General features: G+C 49.0%; 1 protein-coding gene across 5 annotated transcripts in view; it reads right to left on the minus strand.

Annotated features, from left to right (window-relative positions):
- Nucleotides 1-13,709, minus strand: part of DNAJB6 (DnaJ heat shock protein family (Hsp40) member B6) — a 68,506-nt gene that overhangs the window by 35,203 nt on the left and 19,594 nt on the right. For 4 of the 5 annotated variants that reach the window (XM_027051266.2, XM_027051263.2, XM_027051264.2 and 1 more), the window contains exons 2-5: nt 9,048-9,138; nt 6,668-6,777; nt 4,713-4,772; nt 3,759-3,869 (exon numbers count right to left, since the gene is read on the minus strand). In XM_027051266.2, coding sequence (XP_026907067.1) covers nt 3,759-3,869; nt 4,713-4,772; nt 6,668-6,777; nt 9,048-9,112 — 346 coding nt within the window. In that variant the 5' untranslated portion in view covers nt 9,113-9,138. Of the gene's footprint in view, nt 1-3,758; nt 3,870-4,712; nt 4,773-6,667; nt 6,778-9,047; nt 9,139-9,235; nt 9,853-13,709 lie in introns of those variants that run through there. The other variant, XM_027051265.2, reaches the window with a different exon arrangement.

Here is a 13,709-nt window from a genome sequence, read left to right on the forward strand (position 1 = left end):
AGGGCTCACAATGCTCAGTCCGGACCCGGTTCGGGACCGTCAGCTGTCGCCCTCCCTGGGGCAAGTGAGTCCGCTCCCCTCCACGAGCCCACACCCCCCGAGCCGACGGGCTGTCTCCTCCTTCCACCGCTACACCCGTTTTTTCTTTCACGAGGCTTAAGAGATTGGCGCCATCGTGAAGGAAAAGGCTCTCTGGAAATGGTTTTAGGTGGCTTTGGCTTTCCAACGTAAGAAAACGAGCCCATAAAATGTCGAGTTATACCCAGACGTTTCCTCCAAACCTACTCGGGCCAGGGCTCTGAGGACTAAATGACACCAACAGCATCTAGCTTGTCCGCCTCAGAATGCCGAGTAATGGTGTTCTGTAATAATAAACCACCACCAGCTCCCCCTCACGCAAATTCAGGCCATCCCTTCCAATTTACATTCGGACAGAGCTCAGCACTCGGGGAAGGATGTGAACACATTGAGCTGCCCGCGAAGGTACGGCTGGTCCCCTGGATCTCAGGGTGAGGGCGCTCCTGTGGGGGGCGGCTGCTGTCACGGGGACTTCGTCAGCCAGGCCCAGGCCTCAGCCCTCTGCCATAACGTGACGACCGTCGCTGGCCGGTCCGTGGGCACAGGACTGCTTGCAGTCTGTCCGATACCCTTCACACCTCACACTTTCCCATGGGTCTCTGGTTCTTTGAGCTCTTGTCCCCTTTTGTTTAGGGAGCCTGTCAGACATGGAATTTGATGCACTGATACTCGCGTGAGACACACACGTCTGATTCTGAGCTACTCTTCTCAGAAGGCAGAACAGGAGAGGAAAAAGAACCCGGTGAAAAATCAGGACTAAAAAATTACGTGCTACGACCAACGGACGTCACGACAGCCCCGGGTAAGTGGGATGGGGCCGCTGCTTAACATCAACTGAACCACTGCTACGGCAGAAACCCCCAGCCCTACATTCGGATCTAGGCTACACGTACCGCCAGCAGGCTGTACCGTTACTTCGTACATGTAGCAGCCGTGGAGAAGTTTCTGTTCCTGTGTGCAAATCCTTAGCGCCTGAAAATGGAAGTCACCTAGAACACCTATGAGAACAGATTGAAGAAGCATCACTGACACACGAATCGTGGAAAATGTACAGGAAATGCCTACCGTTAAATTTGAACATCTTGGTGTCTAAAACAGAGGGCCCAAGAGTCTAGAATCACAGTAAGACTAGTTATCTCTTAAACAGAACTCCGTCCAAAAGAAGAAATTCCCACCAAAATGTGCTTTGTGTCCACAATCTCAGTGAAAATACACATGCACATAAAACTTTCTATACATACACATATCTCACAATTTAGAAGGTGTGAACATCGGGTATAAACAACTTACAGCCGGTGGGAAGGCAAGCTGGTGCAGCCACTCTGGAAAACAGTAGGGAGGTTCCTCAAAAAACTAAAAACAGAACTTCCCTACGACCCAGCAATGGCACTACTAGGCGTTTATCCACGGGATACAGGTGGTGTTTCGAAGGGACACATGCACCCCCATGTTCATAGCAGCACTATCGACAATAGCCAAAGTATGGAAAGAGCCCAAATGTCCATCGACGAATGAATAGGTAAAGAAGATGTGGTTTATACGTACAATGAAATATGACTTGGCAATGAGAAAGAATGAAATCTTGCCAATTGCAATAACATGGATGGAACTGGAGGGTATTATACCGAGCAAAATTAGTCAGAGAAAGACAATCATATGACTTCACTCATATGAGGACTTTAAGACACAGAACAGATAAACATAAGGGAAGCAAAAATAATATAAAAACAGAAGAGGGACAATACATAAGAGACTCTTAAATATGGAGAACAAACAGGGTTGCTGGAGGGGTTGTGGGAGGGGGATGGACTAAACGGGCAAGAGGCATTAAGTAATCTACTCCTGAAATCACTGTTGTACTATGTGCTAATTTGGACGGAAATTAAAAAAATAAATAAAAAAAAATTAAACACACACACACACACACAAAAACCAACTTACAGTGGGTAAAAGCTATATGTTACTTCCTCATTTACATCTCATTATCCTCACTACACCTTCTTTGCTCTAGAAAGAACTGCCCAATGAAAATCACTTTGAATGAGGAAGCCTGGCCCATCAGACTATTTTCCTAATGAAAACAAAATCTGGCTCCAATTCAATCCCTAAGGGACCCTTCCGCCAAAACAACTCCTGGAAGGTATCACACGTGTAGCAGGCCTCCGGCTCAGAGAGGTCAGCCTGCGCTGCTGCCCCCGCTGCCGATGTGCAGTGGGGCCGAAACCCTCGATGGCAGGAGATCCTCACTCGGCCACCAGAAGAGTCACGCCATCCAAGCATGGGATTTCACCCAACACAACCCGGCACCCCCCAAAACAACACGCGAAGTTCGCTAAAGGCTGTAATGAGACACAAAGGTAATCTTACCGCAGGAAAGATCATTGAACCCTCGGTGTTTTTCTTACAGTGACATTTCCTACATACACGAAGGCCAATTAACAGACACTACAGATAAGGTTAGATCTCGTCTATTAATAAGGAGACTTCCTGATAATTCTCTTACGTTTCCGGGAGCAATGTCAAAGCAAGTCTTCAAAAAGACCACAATCACCTTTTCACCCCCAACTTGGGACACCCACTGCTTAGCCTTCGTCAAGACATGTGTGGATGAAAAAGGGAATATGTGCTGATGTGTATCATCCTACCCACCTCCCTCCGTAAGCTACGGTCTTCAAATCGGGCCACACCACAGTAAAAAACAAGGCAACTCTCTGTGAATCCCCATCGGAAATAAACTGAAGGGCCGCACCGTTTAAAAGGCCAGATACCTACCAGGTACGGCAGGAAATTAATTACTCTTCTCTGGGCCTATGACGGGCAAGGGTCCGCTGCTTCTCCCCCGCTATCTGCAGACAGAACCGGTCTTGCTGTGTCCCTCCTGAGGATCGCAGCTGGTGTTGGGACTCTCCAACAGGCTCCAGGCAACAAAGGGCAGAAACACGGGCTACGTCTCCCCCACCGTGAGCCGAGACAGAAATGGGTGCGGCCGCACCGGGGGAGCTCTGGCCACCCAAGTTCCCCAGCACCCGGGGCAGCTCCGACGGCGCCCGCTCCCCACCCCGCCCGCATCCGAGCCACATGCGAACAGCCGGCATCGGACTCAGCGCGTCGAGGTGCAGGTGAAGAGAAAATCCGTCCTGCAACGCAACAGCAGCTGGGACAGCACGGTCTCCTGCCGGCCAAAACTCCTCCCGGCGGGAGATCTGCAGGGCATCGCCCTAGAGGTGTCCTTCTTTTTCACAAACCGTGAACTAACAGTCACAATGCGCCACACACAATCAGAGAAACAAACAGGTGGAGAGATCCAAGGTCTTCTGAACATCTGCTACGATGCCCAGTGTCTCCATCCAGAACTTGGGGCAAATTCACGCAGAAGCAAGTGCTCAACAGCAAAGAGCGCCACCCGCCAAGCCCCCAGCACCTGCATCCTGGCCACCGTCTGAACGAGGGAAAAAGGAAGTTAATTAGGACTATCCGTATCGAAGAAAAGGAGCACGTTAAAACCTTTATTACTTTCGTGTGCAAGGTACTCATTCAGGATCACCCTCCAGAGAGGAGGGAAGGGGTTCGGGAACCCCCTCCGCTGCTTCAACACAGGCGAGCAACAGGGAGCCACGTGTGGAAACGGGAAAGATGAGTCCGCCTCCGTCACAGACACACCCACCAAACAGCGAACTTACCGAAGAAGTCGAATGAAAACGGGTCCCTTCCACCGAAAAATTCCCTGAAGACGTCATCTGGGTTACGGAATGTGAAGCCAAAATCAAACGGATGGTCAAAGTGAACTCCACCTACGATGGTACAGCACGGCATTTAGTTGGCGCATTCCTGCGTTTAGTAGGCCAACAGTTCTGTCTACAGAGGATTCTACACCACGACCCGAAGAAAAAACGGCAAAGGCTCCTACACCTAGGGCTCTGCTTCGCAGCAAGAGCCGTGCCTGAACAGAGACCACCTGGGGCTGGCGGGGACAAGCCAGGGGAGGCTTCCCACCCCTCACGGTCATGGCCACGGTCACGGCAGCAGAGTAGTGCTAGCACTTTCCCACCATGTCTGCAACCGCCATCCGTACGTAGGAAACGTGGCTTCATCTTCTGTGCGGACGGACCATCGTGTAAACCACGCACAGAAGCACACTCGCTCACGCTCCTCAAGTGGGGCGTGTGCTTGGTGGGCAGTGCCATTCTCCAAGAGGCCACCGACCGTGGTGCTGACGGCGGGCAGGTCCCTGCTAGGACCTCTCATCACACACACACCCCCGAGTGAAGCCTGCCCACCACAGGCAGTCAGGTCTGCCAGTACAATCAGCTTGGTCAGGTAAGAGTTTTTAAGGTCTTCTGACAAAATATCAGGTACTGATCCGGGAGTAAGAACTCACAAAATACTCTAGTAGGTTATACGGATTCCGGATCTACAGAAAGTACCACGATCAGCATACACTTTGTAGCCGAACGCAAGGGTTTCCAGGCAGCCCATCTCCACAAGTCAGCCCACTTTCCAGGCCACATCTGTGTTTCCGGAAACACAGCCTGTCCAAGAAAACGGACAAACCCGACCCCTTGTCTAGACCCTTCGTTGCCAGATGGCCTCCTCCGCTCACTGAAAAGCCAAGACAAAAATCAACATTTACATACCTCCACCTCCGCCATTCAATCCTTCTTTGCCGTATTTGTCATAGATGTCTCGTTTTTTAGCTACAAATTAGAAAGGAGAGTCAGGAAAGACCAAGTTCTTTTCCCCTCAAAGTTCAAATAAAGCCTTTACAAAGTTGTACATCAAGGAACCAATGAGTTTTCAAGGTTTCGCAATTAGTTTTAAGGAGTTAGGCCTCCATTACTTTCAATAAAAAGGGAAAGAGGGAAAATCTAAGTACATCTCCCTAAAAGCTCCCAAAAATTAAATAGTAAAAATTAAGTAGTAATCACTTTTTAAGCTAAAAAGTGGTATTTTTTCCACGCTACTGTGCACAGTGTGTGTTCATGCGTACATAAAAGTCACACTAAAGGGGGCAGAACAGAAGAGACTCATAAATATGGAGAACAAACAGAGGGTTACTGGAGGGGGTGGGGGGGGTGGGCTAAATGGGGAAGGGGCACTAAGGAATCTACTCCTGAAATCGTTGCACTGTATGCTAACTTGGATGTAAATTTTAGAAGATAAAAAATAAAATAAAACAAATTTTTAAAAATCACACCGCAAGTTCTAAAACTATTCCAACTCTACCAGAGCACATTCTTCCAAAAAATAGGACAGGGCCTTGGTGGGGGCAGGAAATAGAGGTACCGGAGCCAGAGAAAGAGCCGACCCGAATGCGTGCCCTTGAAAGGACAACAGCCCAAGCCTGAGGATGCTCTACTGTCTTGTCCTCTTACCATTTACCTTCTAGAATAAACAACTACACTGCAGCCCTGTTTAAACAGGTCACTTCCTTTTGATACACCAGGTTTTCCGCCCAAACCATCATGTTCTACCAAACCGTGTGGTAAAGTAACAGGAGTTATGGGGTCGCCTGGGTGGCTCAGTCGGTTAAGCATCCGACTTCAGCTCAGGTCATAATCTCCTGGTTTGTGAGTTCAAGCCTCCCGTCGGGTGAGCTGGAGCCCCGCTCCAGGTTCCACAGTCTCTCTCCGTCTCTCTCTCTGCCCCTCACTCACTTGTGTGTGCATTCTCTCTCCCTCTCAAATAAATAAAACTGGAAAGAAAAAAAACAGGTTATGGGGAAAACGGGTGTACGAGCAAACCACTTAAAGCCAGTGGATGGTAACCAAGTTCTAAGAAGAATGGGATCTGGGGGCATCTGGGTGTCTTACTCGAGCGTCCAACTCTTGAATCTGGCTCAGGTTGTAATCCCAGGGTCGTGGGATCAAGCCTCTCTATCCCTGTTTGAGATTTTCTCTCTGCGCCCCTGCCCTGCTCACGCAGGCGCCCAATCCTCTCTCTCAAAATAAACAAATAAAAATAAACATGGGGGGGGGGGGGGCGCGGGGAGAACGGGAACTTCCTGTGCAAAGGTAACTTCTGGGGCTTGGGATAAAACACCGGGTACTTCCTTTACAATAGAAGAGGTACTGACAGATACAAGGCTGACTTCCTCAACACTCCACCACTCTAGCCCTGGGGCGGGGAAGGGGCGGCCGAGCTCTGAAGTCTGACTCAGCTGGGCACGCAGTTCCTGGTTTCCTGACACCAAGGAAGGCCTTCCAAGCAGTGAAACCCAGCACACGAGCCCACTGGCCAGGTATGTGCAAGCAGGACAACGGAGATGAGCGGTCACGGCGCCACCGACGGAGAGTGGTCACAGCCACCGCCATGCAATGACCCAGACGGATTCCTGGGCCCCAATGTGTCCTGTCAGTCCTCAGGCCAGGGGGTCAGTACTGTTTAAAATAGCCACCCTGAGAGAAAGTGCTGGAAGCCAGGGCGCTCCCCAGCACTCACGGGTAACTGTATCAAGTGTCTGCCAGGAGCAGGAGTCGAAGCTTCACAAGAAAAGGAAGCAACTTCCATTCTCAGTGCCCACACCTCGGCCGCCCAGATCCACATTCTGCTAGCCCCGGGGAGGAGCCAAACCCTGGGTAGGTTCACTCACCGTCCGATAACACCTCATACGCCTCAGCCACTTGCTTGAATTTTCTCTCTGCTTCTTCTTTATTCTCAGGGTTTTTATCTGGATGCCACTTCAGTGCCAGTTTCCGGTACCTTGAAAGGAATAAAAAGGGCACCGGTCACATCCATGTGCAGAAACCCAATGGCTGGGACACATAAGTAAGGCGGAAACTGGCTTCAGAGCTGTAAACCTGGGCAACTGCTATCGATTTCCATTGTAAAAATCTTCCTTTCCCCGAGAATGAAATAAGCAAGTTCTCAATCCAGACAGCATGAATACAAACCAAGCTCTAGAGAGACGTTAACGCTAAAATGTTTGAGAACCAAAACGTGCAGTGTGAACTCGTGGTCGTGCAGCTGAGAAAGCACAGAACAGGGGAAGAAGGCAGCCTCGTTCGCAGGGCACGAAGAGCCCCCCGCCTCGCATGTCGGTGTGACAGATGCTGGCACCGCTCACAGAGCCACCCCATTCTGGATTCAAGATTCACCGAAGGTTCCACTTAATAGTAATAACTATATGCTTTTGGAATACAAAGAAAGAAACTCCCCTCTTCTTAAACATAAGCACCACATATGGGAGGAAGGGGGTGCCCCTCAAAATCTAAAACTAGACTAAGGACCAGAGAGTCCTAGCACTTGGCAAGCTGTGAACGTAAGGCCGCTGCGGTTCAATTTAATCGCAGCATTTTAATCAAAAATCTTGGCTTGAACTTCCTAAGATCGAGTTAATGCTGGGCTCTACTCCTTCTCACTGCAGACCTAAACATGCAGTAGCAGACCAAGGGCCCTGAAGCACTACAAACCTTGGTAAAAAATGACAGACCGTGTGAAAGACGGAGAACGGTCACTTTGCACAGGGGGTAGTCCTGTGAACACAAAGACACGAGAAGAGACTCCCGAGTGTTCATGGGTGTGTTTTGAAAGACTACGCCATGTTTTTAGACTCAAGGCCTGATACATGAAGTGTAAAGAACATCAAATGTCTTTCAGTGTTGGCCTTGAGACTGACGTCCGGCTCCACACCAGTAAGCGAGCGCCAAGGACACACGGCCTGCGACACAAACACAGGTAAGACTGTAGGTCTCCCCGGAGAAATGCGCAGGGAGGGGACAGCCACCTACAATCACCCCTCAAACAAAAGTTTCTCTGGTCACTGCACAAGATCAAAGCCTAGAGTCCACAAAACGGACTACGAACACGCACCAGCCATGGATGCAGTTTCGCTCATTTAAAGGAAGGCTGCATCTAGTCTAAGTCAGTATTCAACTGCGCACTTAATGGGAAAATCTTCTTCCATTTAACGATGGCATTTTCTAAGTTCACACTTCAAAGCCACCCTGAAGACAACGGCCGGCCCACATTCTCCTAAGAAACTAAACCAATCCCCTTCCTGACCGTGTTTAGCATAACGTGGGCATGTTTCTCCATCAGTTAGGGGAAATACTATTTACCTGTTATGTTTATTCAAGAATAGTGCAATTAACTGGCGACTGCTGTCTGTGAGCCGGCAGACGTGAGGGGCCCCACGGGTGACACAGCTCAAAGGCACTTCCTGGGCCCTCCTACTCAAGTTGCTTGGCTGCGGTTTGACACAGGGCAGGCCCATCACAGGAGTCAAGCTGCTATGTTTAACATTTTTACGTGAACGATTTATTCAAGTACCCTGAATTTCCTTCTGCAGACCCACTAAGCCTAGTAGCACAGACTTGTGTGTGAATAAAAACGCCAGTCCCTTAACAAACTGAAACAGTTCCAGGCTTAGTTTTTAGTCTCTCTAGCTCTGCTAAAATCTAACTTTGTGCTACACATTAAGGTCAAACGAATTAAAGACCCAGTTCACCTTGAGTGCCACCTGTGGCCTCCACCTTGCCCCCGCCGTGGGCCAGCCCTGGTCACAAAGGCCGAGGAAGGCCAGCAGGGGCGCAGCACTCAATCTGGCTCTAACGGTACAGGCCGGGGCCAGCGACAGGGATCCCGAACAGCTACTACCCTGAGGAGGTCACAGCACCACACTCTAAGAGTGCGAAGTGCCAGGTCAGCTCCGTTCCACAGTCAATGTCAAAGCTGCCTGGGATTGTTTCGCATCCTCAGTTAAATGTCTGATCTGCTTTAAGCAGCAACAGAATCCACTGTCCCAAGGCAAAGTAACAGAGGAAACCAAGTGACCTTCTCATCCCTCAATGCCAAGTGACAGGCTGGGCCTAGTCTGAGGAGGCGAAGGTTAGTTTCACTGCCTTGTCTGAAGATACAGTGAAACAGCAGCATTCTAAAATGGTTATACCACATGAAACGCCACTTCAGGAGACAAAAAGTTACACTGCCCAAGTGCACAGATTCATTACTGCATAAATACAGTTACTTACGCCTTTTTAATATCCTCAGCTGAGGCATGTCTCTGCACGCCTAGAACTTCATAGTAATCCACCATGTTTTAACAGGCTGTTGGAGTGAGTCCTGCAATTAGAAATCCATGGTCAATGACATGACTGCCGAGGTTGGGTTCATCATGGGGGTAGGAGCACAGCAGGAGAGGGAGGGTAGGTCACCTCACCTGAGCACTAACCACTAGCCTGTCAGGCTGGGCCCTCATCCGGGAACAGATTCCAAGATTTGTGCCCTAGACCCTTCTCAATATAGAATAAAAGCTGTGAAATAGCCTAATAATAGCCTAAACTAAATAAAACTAACAGGTGACTCTGAGGCAGGCACCCAGTGCCCACTTGACCGCCAGCTGACAGGCCTTCTGTGAGTATCTTGTTTTCCTGACGTGGGCCCTGCTCTGGGAGCTTCGGTTACCCCTCCATTCAGTGCGTTCCCGTGCCAGGCGTTGGGCAAGACTGCACAGCCACCAGGACGAACACGCTGTCCCCGCCCTGAGCAGACACAACATGGGAACCACACAATGACACCTCCTACGGCTTGTGGCTGCCACTGGGGACGAGCTAAAGCACGCCCCCAGAGTCCCTGGGAAAGGAAAAGGAAAGGTCTCTGACAGCAGAGCTATTACTGTTAACTTCACCCTGTGGCTTCACCCTCCCACCGGCCCTCCCTACAGATTAGGCCTTCAGTGGAAAACTAGCAGCAGCAATTTGCTTCAGTGGCTTTTGTCACTTCCCAGGGCAGGACAATGAAAACCCATCCTACTCCTTCCATTGCTAACAAGGCTTGGCCTCGGGTGCCACAGACCGACTACACGCATGTGAGATCGGGCGCCCGGGTGGCTCAGTCGGTTGAGCGTCCGACTTCAGCTCAGGTCATGATCTCAGTTTGTGGGTTCGAGCCCCGCGTCGGGCTCTGTGCCGACGGCTCAGAGCCTGGAGCCTGCTTTGGATTCTGCGTCTCCTCTCTCTCTGCCTCTCCCCTGCTTGCGCTCTCCCTCTCTCTCAAAAATAAACATTAAAAAAAATTAAGAGGCGAGATCTAACGGATTTACTTCTTTTACTTTGATTGGCTAAAAGCACTTCATTCAACTGATGACCAAGAACTTACAAACAGCAGGCCTATCCCTGGATGGTACACAGGAACTTCACCCAGTGGAGCAAGGCCCTCACTCAGGCTACTCCGCCCACAACTGAAGCTGGGCTTTCTGTGCCCGCCCCCCCTCCCCCCCGCCAGAAACTGTACCATCAGACTTCAGAGAGAGACGTTCGGACTGGAAGCGAGCACATGCCATCACAGTCTTAAGGCCACAGTGCTGGGGCACGACGACGGCCGGGTTAAATGATGCCCAGCGAGAAATTACGCCATTTCCCAAAACAAGACACCTGCACAGGTGTCTCCCACGTTTGGGGAGCGACCGTGGTAAAAAGGTCCAGTGTTACAGGACGACTCGGCACCTGTGTGCGTGCCAAGCCCTTTACAAAGAAAGTCTACATGTAAAGGGTCAGGAAGGAGCACGTAAAAACTACGTGTCACTAGTCCAGGAGCGCGACACAAAGAACAGCTCAAAAATACCCCGGGATGGGGCACCTGGGAGGCTCAGTGATTGGGCGTCCGACTCTTGACCCGGACTCAGGTCACAATCTCACCATCTGAGAGTTGGAGCCCCTCAAAAGCTTTGTGCTGACAGTGCAGAGCCTGCTTGGATTCTCTCCCCCTCCCCTGCTCGCGCGCTCTCACGAAGTAAGCTTAAAAAAACTTTTTAAAAAGTACCACAGGGTGACCTGAAACAGATCCCCCATCACCTAGAAATGTTAAAGTCCAGCAAAGACATTTGAAAAAAGCTGAGCTCCCAGAAGTGGTGATCCTGACACGGCGGAGGGGTGCCCTGTTTTCAGGATAGGTCTTGCTTTTGAGGCACAGGAAGCCAGAGGATGCAACGGAGAACCCCGCCCCCCATACCGTGGCTCTCAAAAGGCCATAATTACGACAGAGTGGGGAAGAGAAACCCTCCAACGAACTTCAAAGAGGAGAAGAGCCCTGTCCCCCCAGCAGCTGGAAGCCTGAAGGCTCAGTCAGAGGTACAGAATGGAATCTCATTACCTTCCTTATCCTGCAATGACCCACACTCTTCAAAATTACTAAACATTACCCTAGGATGGTGAAGCAAATAAAGGCGCCCTGCAGAAAAAAGTATCTCTACAACCTAAGTCACAAAGATTCCAGCTGAAAACATAACTCCTGCTGCTGAACACGAGCTGACAAATTCTAAATACGAGGAAAGCATCAGGAGTAAGTTAGAACACCCCCAAGAATCTGAAATAAGCCGGGGGCTCCTTGGTGGCTCAGTCCATTCAGGTCATGAACTCACAGGTCATGAGTTTGAGCCCCACTTCAGGCTCACTGCTCTCAGTACAGAAACAGCTTCGGATCCTCTGTCACCCCCTCTCTGCCCCTCCTCGACTCATGCTTGCTCTCAAAAATAAACAAACATTTATAAAATTTTTAAAAAAGAGTCTAAAATAAGAACTTGAAAAGAAACAAAAAAAGGACTCATGAAATAATCACAATAACAAATAGAAAACCACACTGGGGGCTGACAGCTCAGAGCCTGGAGCCTGCTTTGGATTCTGTGTCTCCCTCTCTCTCTCTCTCTCTCTGACCCTCCCCACTCATGCTGTTTCTCTCTCTCTCTCTCAAAAATAAAATAAACTGGGGGGCACCTGGGTGGCTCAGTAAGTTAAGAATCCAACTTCAGCTCAGTTCATGATCTCATGGTTCATGAGTTTAAGCCCTGCATCGGGTTCTGTCGGCACAGATCCTGCTTGAGATTCTCTCTTCCCTCCTCTGACCCTCTCCCATGCTCTTTTTTCAAAAATAATAATAAAATAAAAAAATAAAAAAACCTCCTTCCCCTTTCAAGAAATAAAAGTTTTTATAGTTGCTAAAAAGTTATTTACATATCGTTTTTATAAATACATTTTTTTTCAAGTGAACACTACTACCCCCAACACGGGACTCAAACTCACAACCCCAAGATCAAGAGTCGCATGCTCTACGGAAAGAGCCGGCCGGGTGCCCAAAATAATTTTTTGTTTTTGTTGTTGTTGTTTTGTTGTTGAAGCAGGCTTCACGCCCAGTGCAGAGCCCAAGGCAGGGCTTGATCTCGTGACCCTGATCAAGACCTGAGCTGTGATCAAGAGTTGGTTGCTTAACCAACTGAGCCACCCAGGCGCCCCTAAAAACATTTTTTAAAAAGACACATCTGCGGTCCTACTGTTAACCAAACAGAAGGTTAAGCTTTTAAGATCTGGGCATTTATCAAACTTCTTGTAGTCTGTGGCAACACAGCATAAACTTGTAGTAACATAAACTAGGGCCCAGCAGCCAACAGTTAGAAAATCCATGTTCTGGGGGCGCCTGGTTGGCTCAGTCACTGGAGTATCCAATTCTTGACCTCAGAGTTCTACAAGTTTGAGTCCTCCGTCGAGTGTAGATGTTACTTAAAAGTAAAATCTAATATTAAAAAAAAATCCAGGTTCTTATCAAATGTGCCCATTTGGCCAAACAAAGCTTAAACATTTAAGTTTCGGAATGCTTAAAGAAACAACGGAACAAAAATGGAAAACAAATATCACAAAACCAGAAAAGAACTGTGAGAACAAAACTCTTTGTGTTAAGAAATTTCCTTGGGGGGGGGCTCCTGGGTGGCTCAGTCGATTGAGCGTCCGACTTCGGCTCAGGTCACGATCTCACGGTTCATGGGTTCGAGCCCCGCGTCGGGCTCTGTGCTCACAGCTCACAGCTCGGAGCCTGGATGGAGCTTGCCTGGGATTCTGTGTCTCCCTCTATCTCTGCCCATCCCCCCCACTTGCACTTGATGATGTCTTTCTCTCAAAATAAACATTTAAAAAAGAGAGAGAGAGAAAGCCTTTATGTCAAAGGAAATTAGAAATATTTAGGTTAAATGTCATTATCAATTTGATCACATGATGAAAGAAATATTTAGAACAGACCGTACAAAACCTCAAATGCAGCACTAACAGTTCTAGAGGTCAGAAGGTTAAGAACTCAGGGGTGCCTGGGTGGCTCAGTCAGGTGAGTGTCCCACTCCTGACATCTCCTCTGGTTGTGATCTCGAGGCTGTGAGATCCAGTGCAGACCCTGCTTGGGACTCTCTCCCTCTCTCTGTGCCGCTCCCCACTCGCTCTCTCAAAATAAACCTTAAAAAAAAGTTTTAAAAAGGTTAAGAACTCACAACAGACTTCTGAACTCAAGACTTGTCATTCTGAATACCAAAATATGTATTTTTCTCAAATACACTCCCACAATTTGTTTAAAGGCATCTTTTTTTTTTTTTTTTTTTTTTACTACTTACTTAAGAGAGAAAGAAAAGGTTCAAGTGGGGGAGGGACAGGAGAGGGAGAGAGAGAATCCCACGCAGGCTTCCAGCTTTCGGGGCCGGGTCGTATGAACCTGAACCGTGAGATCACGACCTGGGCCAAAATCAAGCGTCGGATGCCCAACAGACTGAGCACCCAGGCGTCCCTTTCAGAATTTTTTCTTCTTTTTTTCAGAATCTGTTTAAATTACAAATTAGAGAAAACCATATGGTTACTCTTCCTACAACCTAACATGATAATCCA

The sequence above is a fragment of the Acinonyx jubatus genome, chromosome A2 (assembly GCF_027475565.1).
Source record: "Acinonyx jubatus isolate Ajub_Pintada_27869175 chromosome A2, VMU_Ajub_asm_v1.0, whole genome shotgun sequence".
NCBI lineage: Eukaryota > Metazoa > Chordata > Mammalia > Carnivora > Felidae > Acinonyx > Acinonyx jubatus.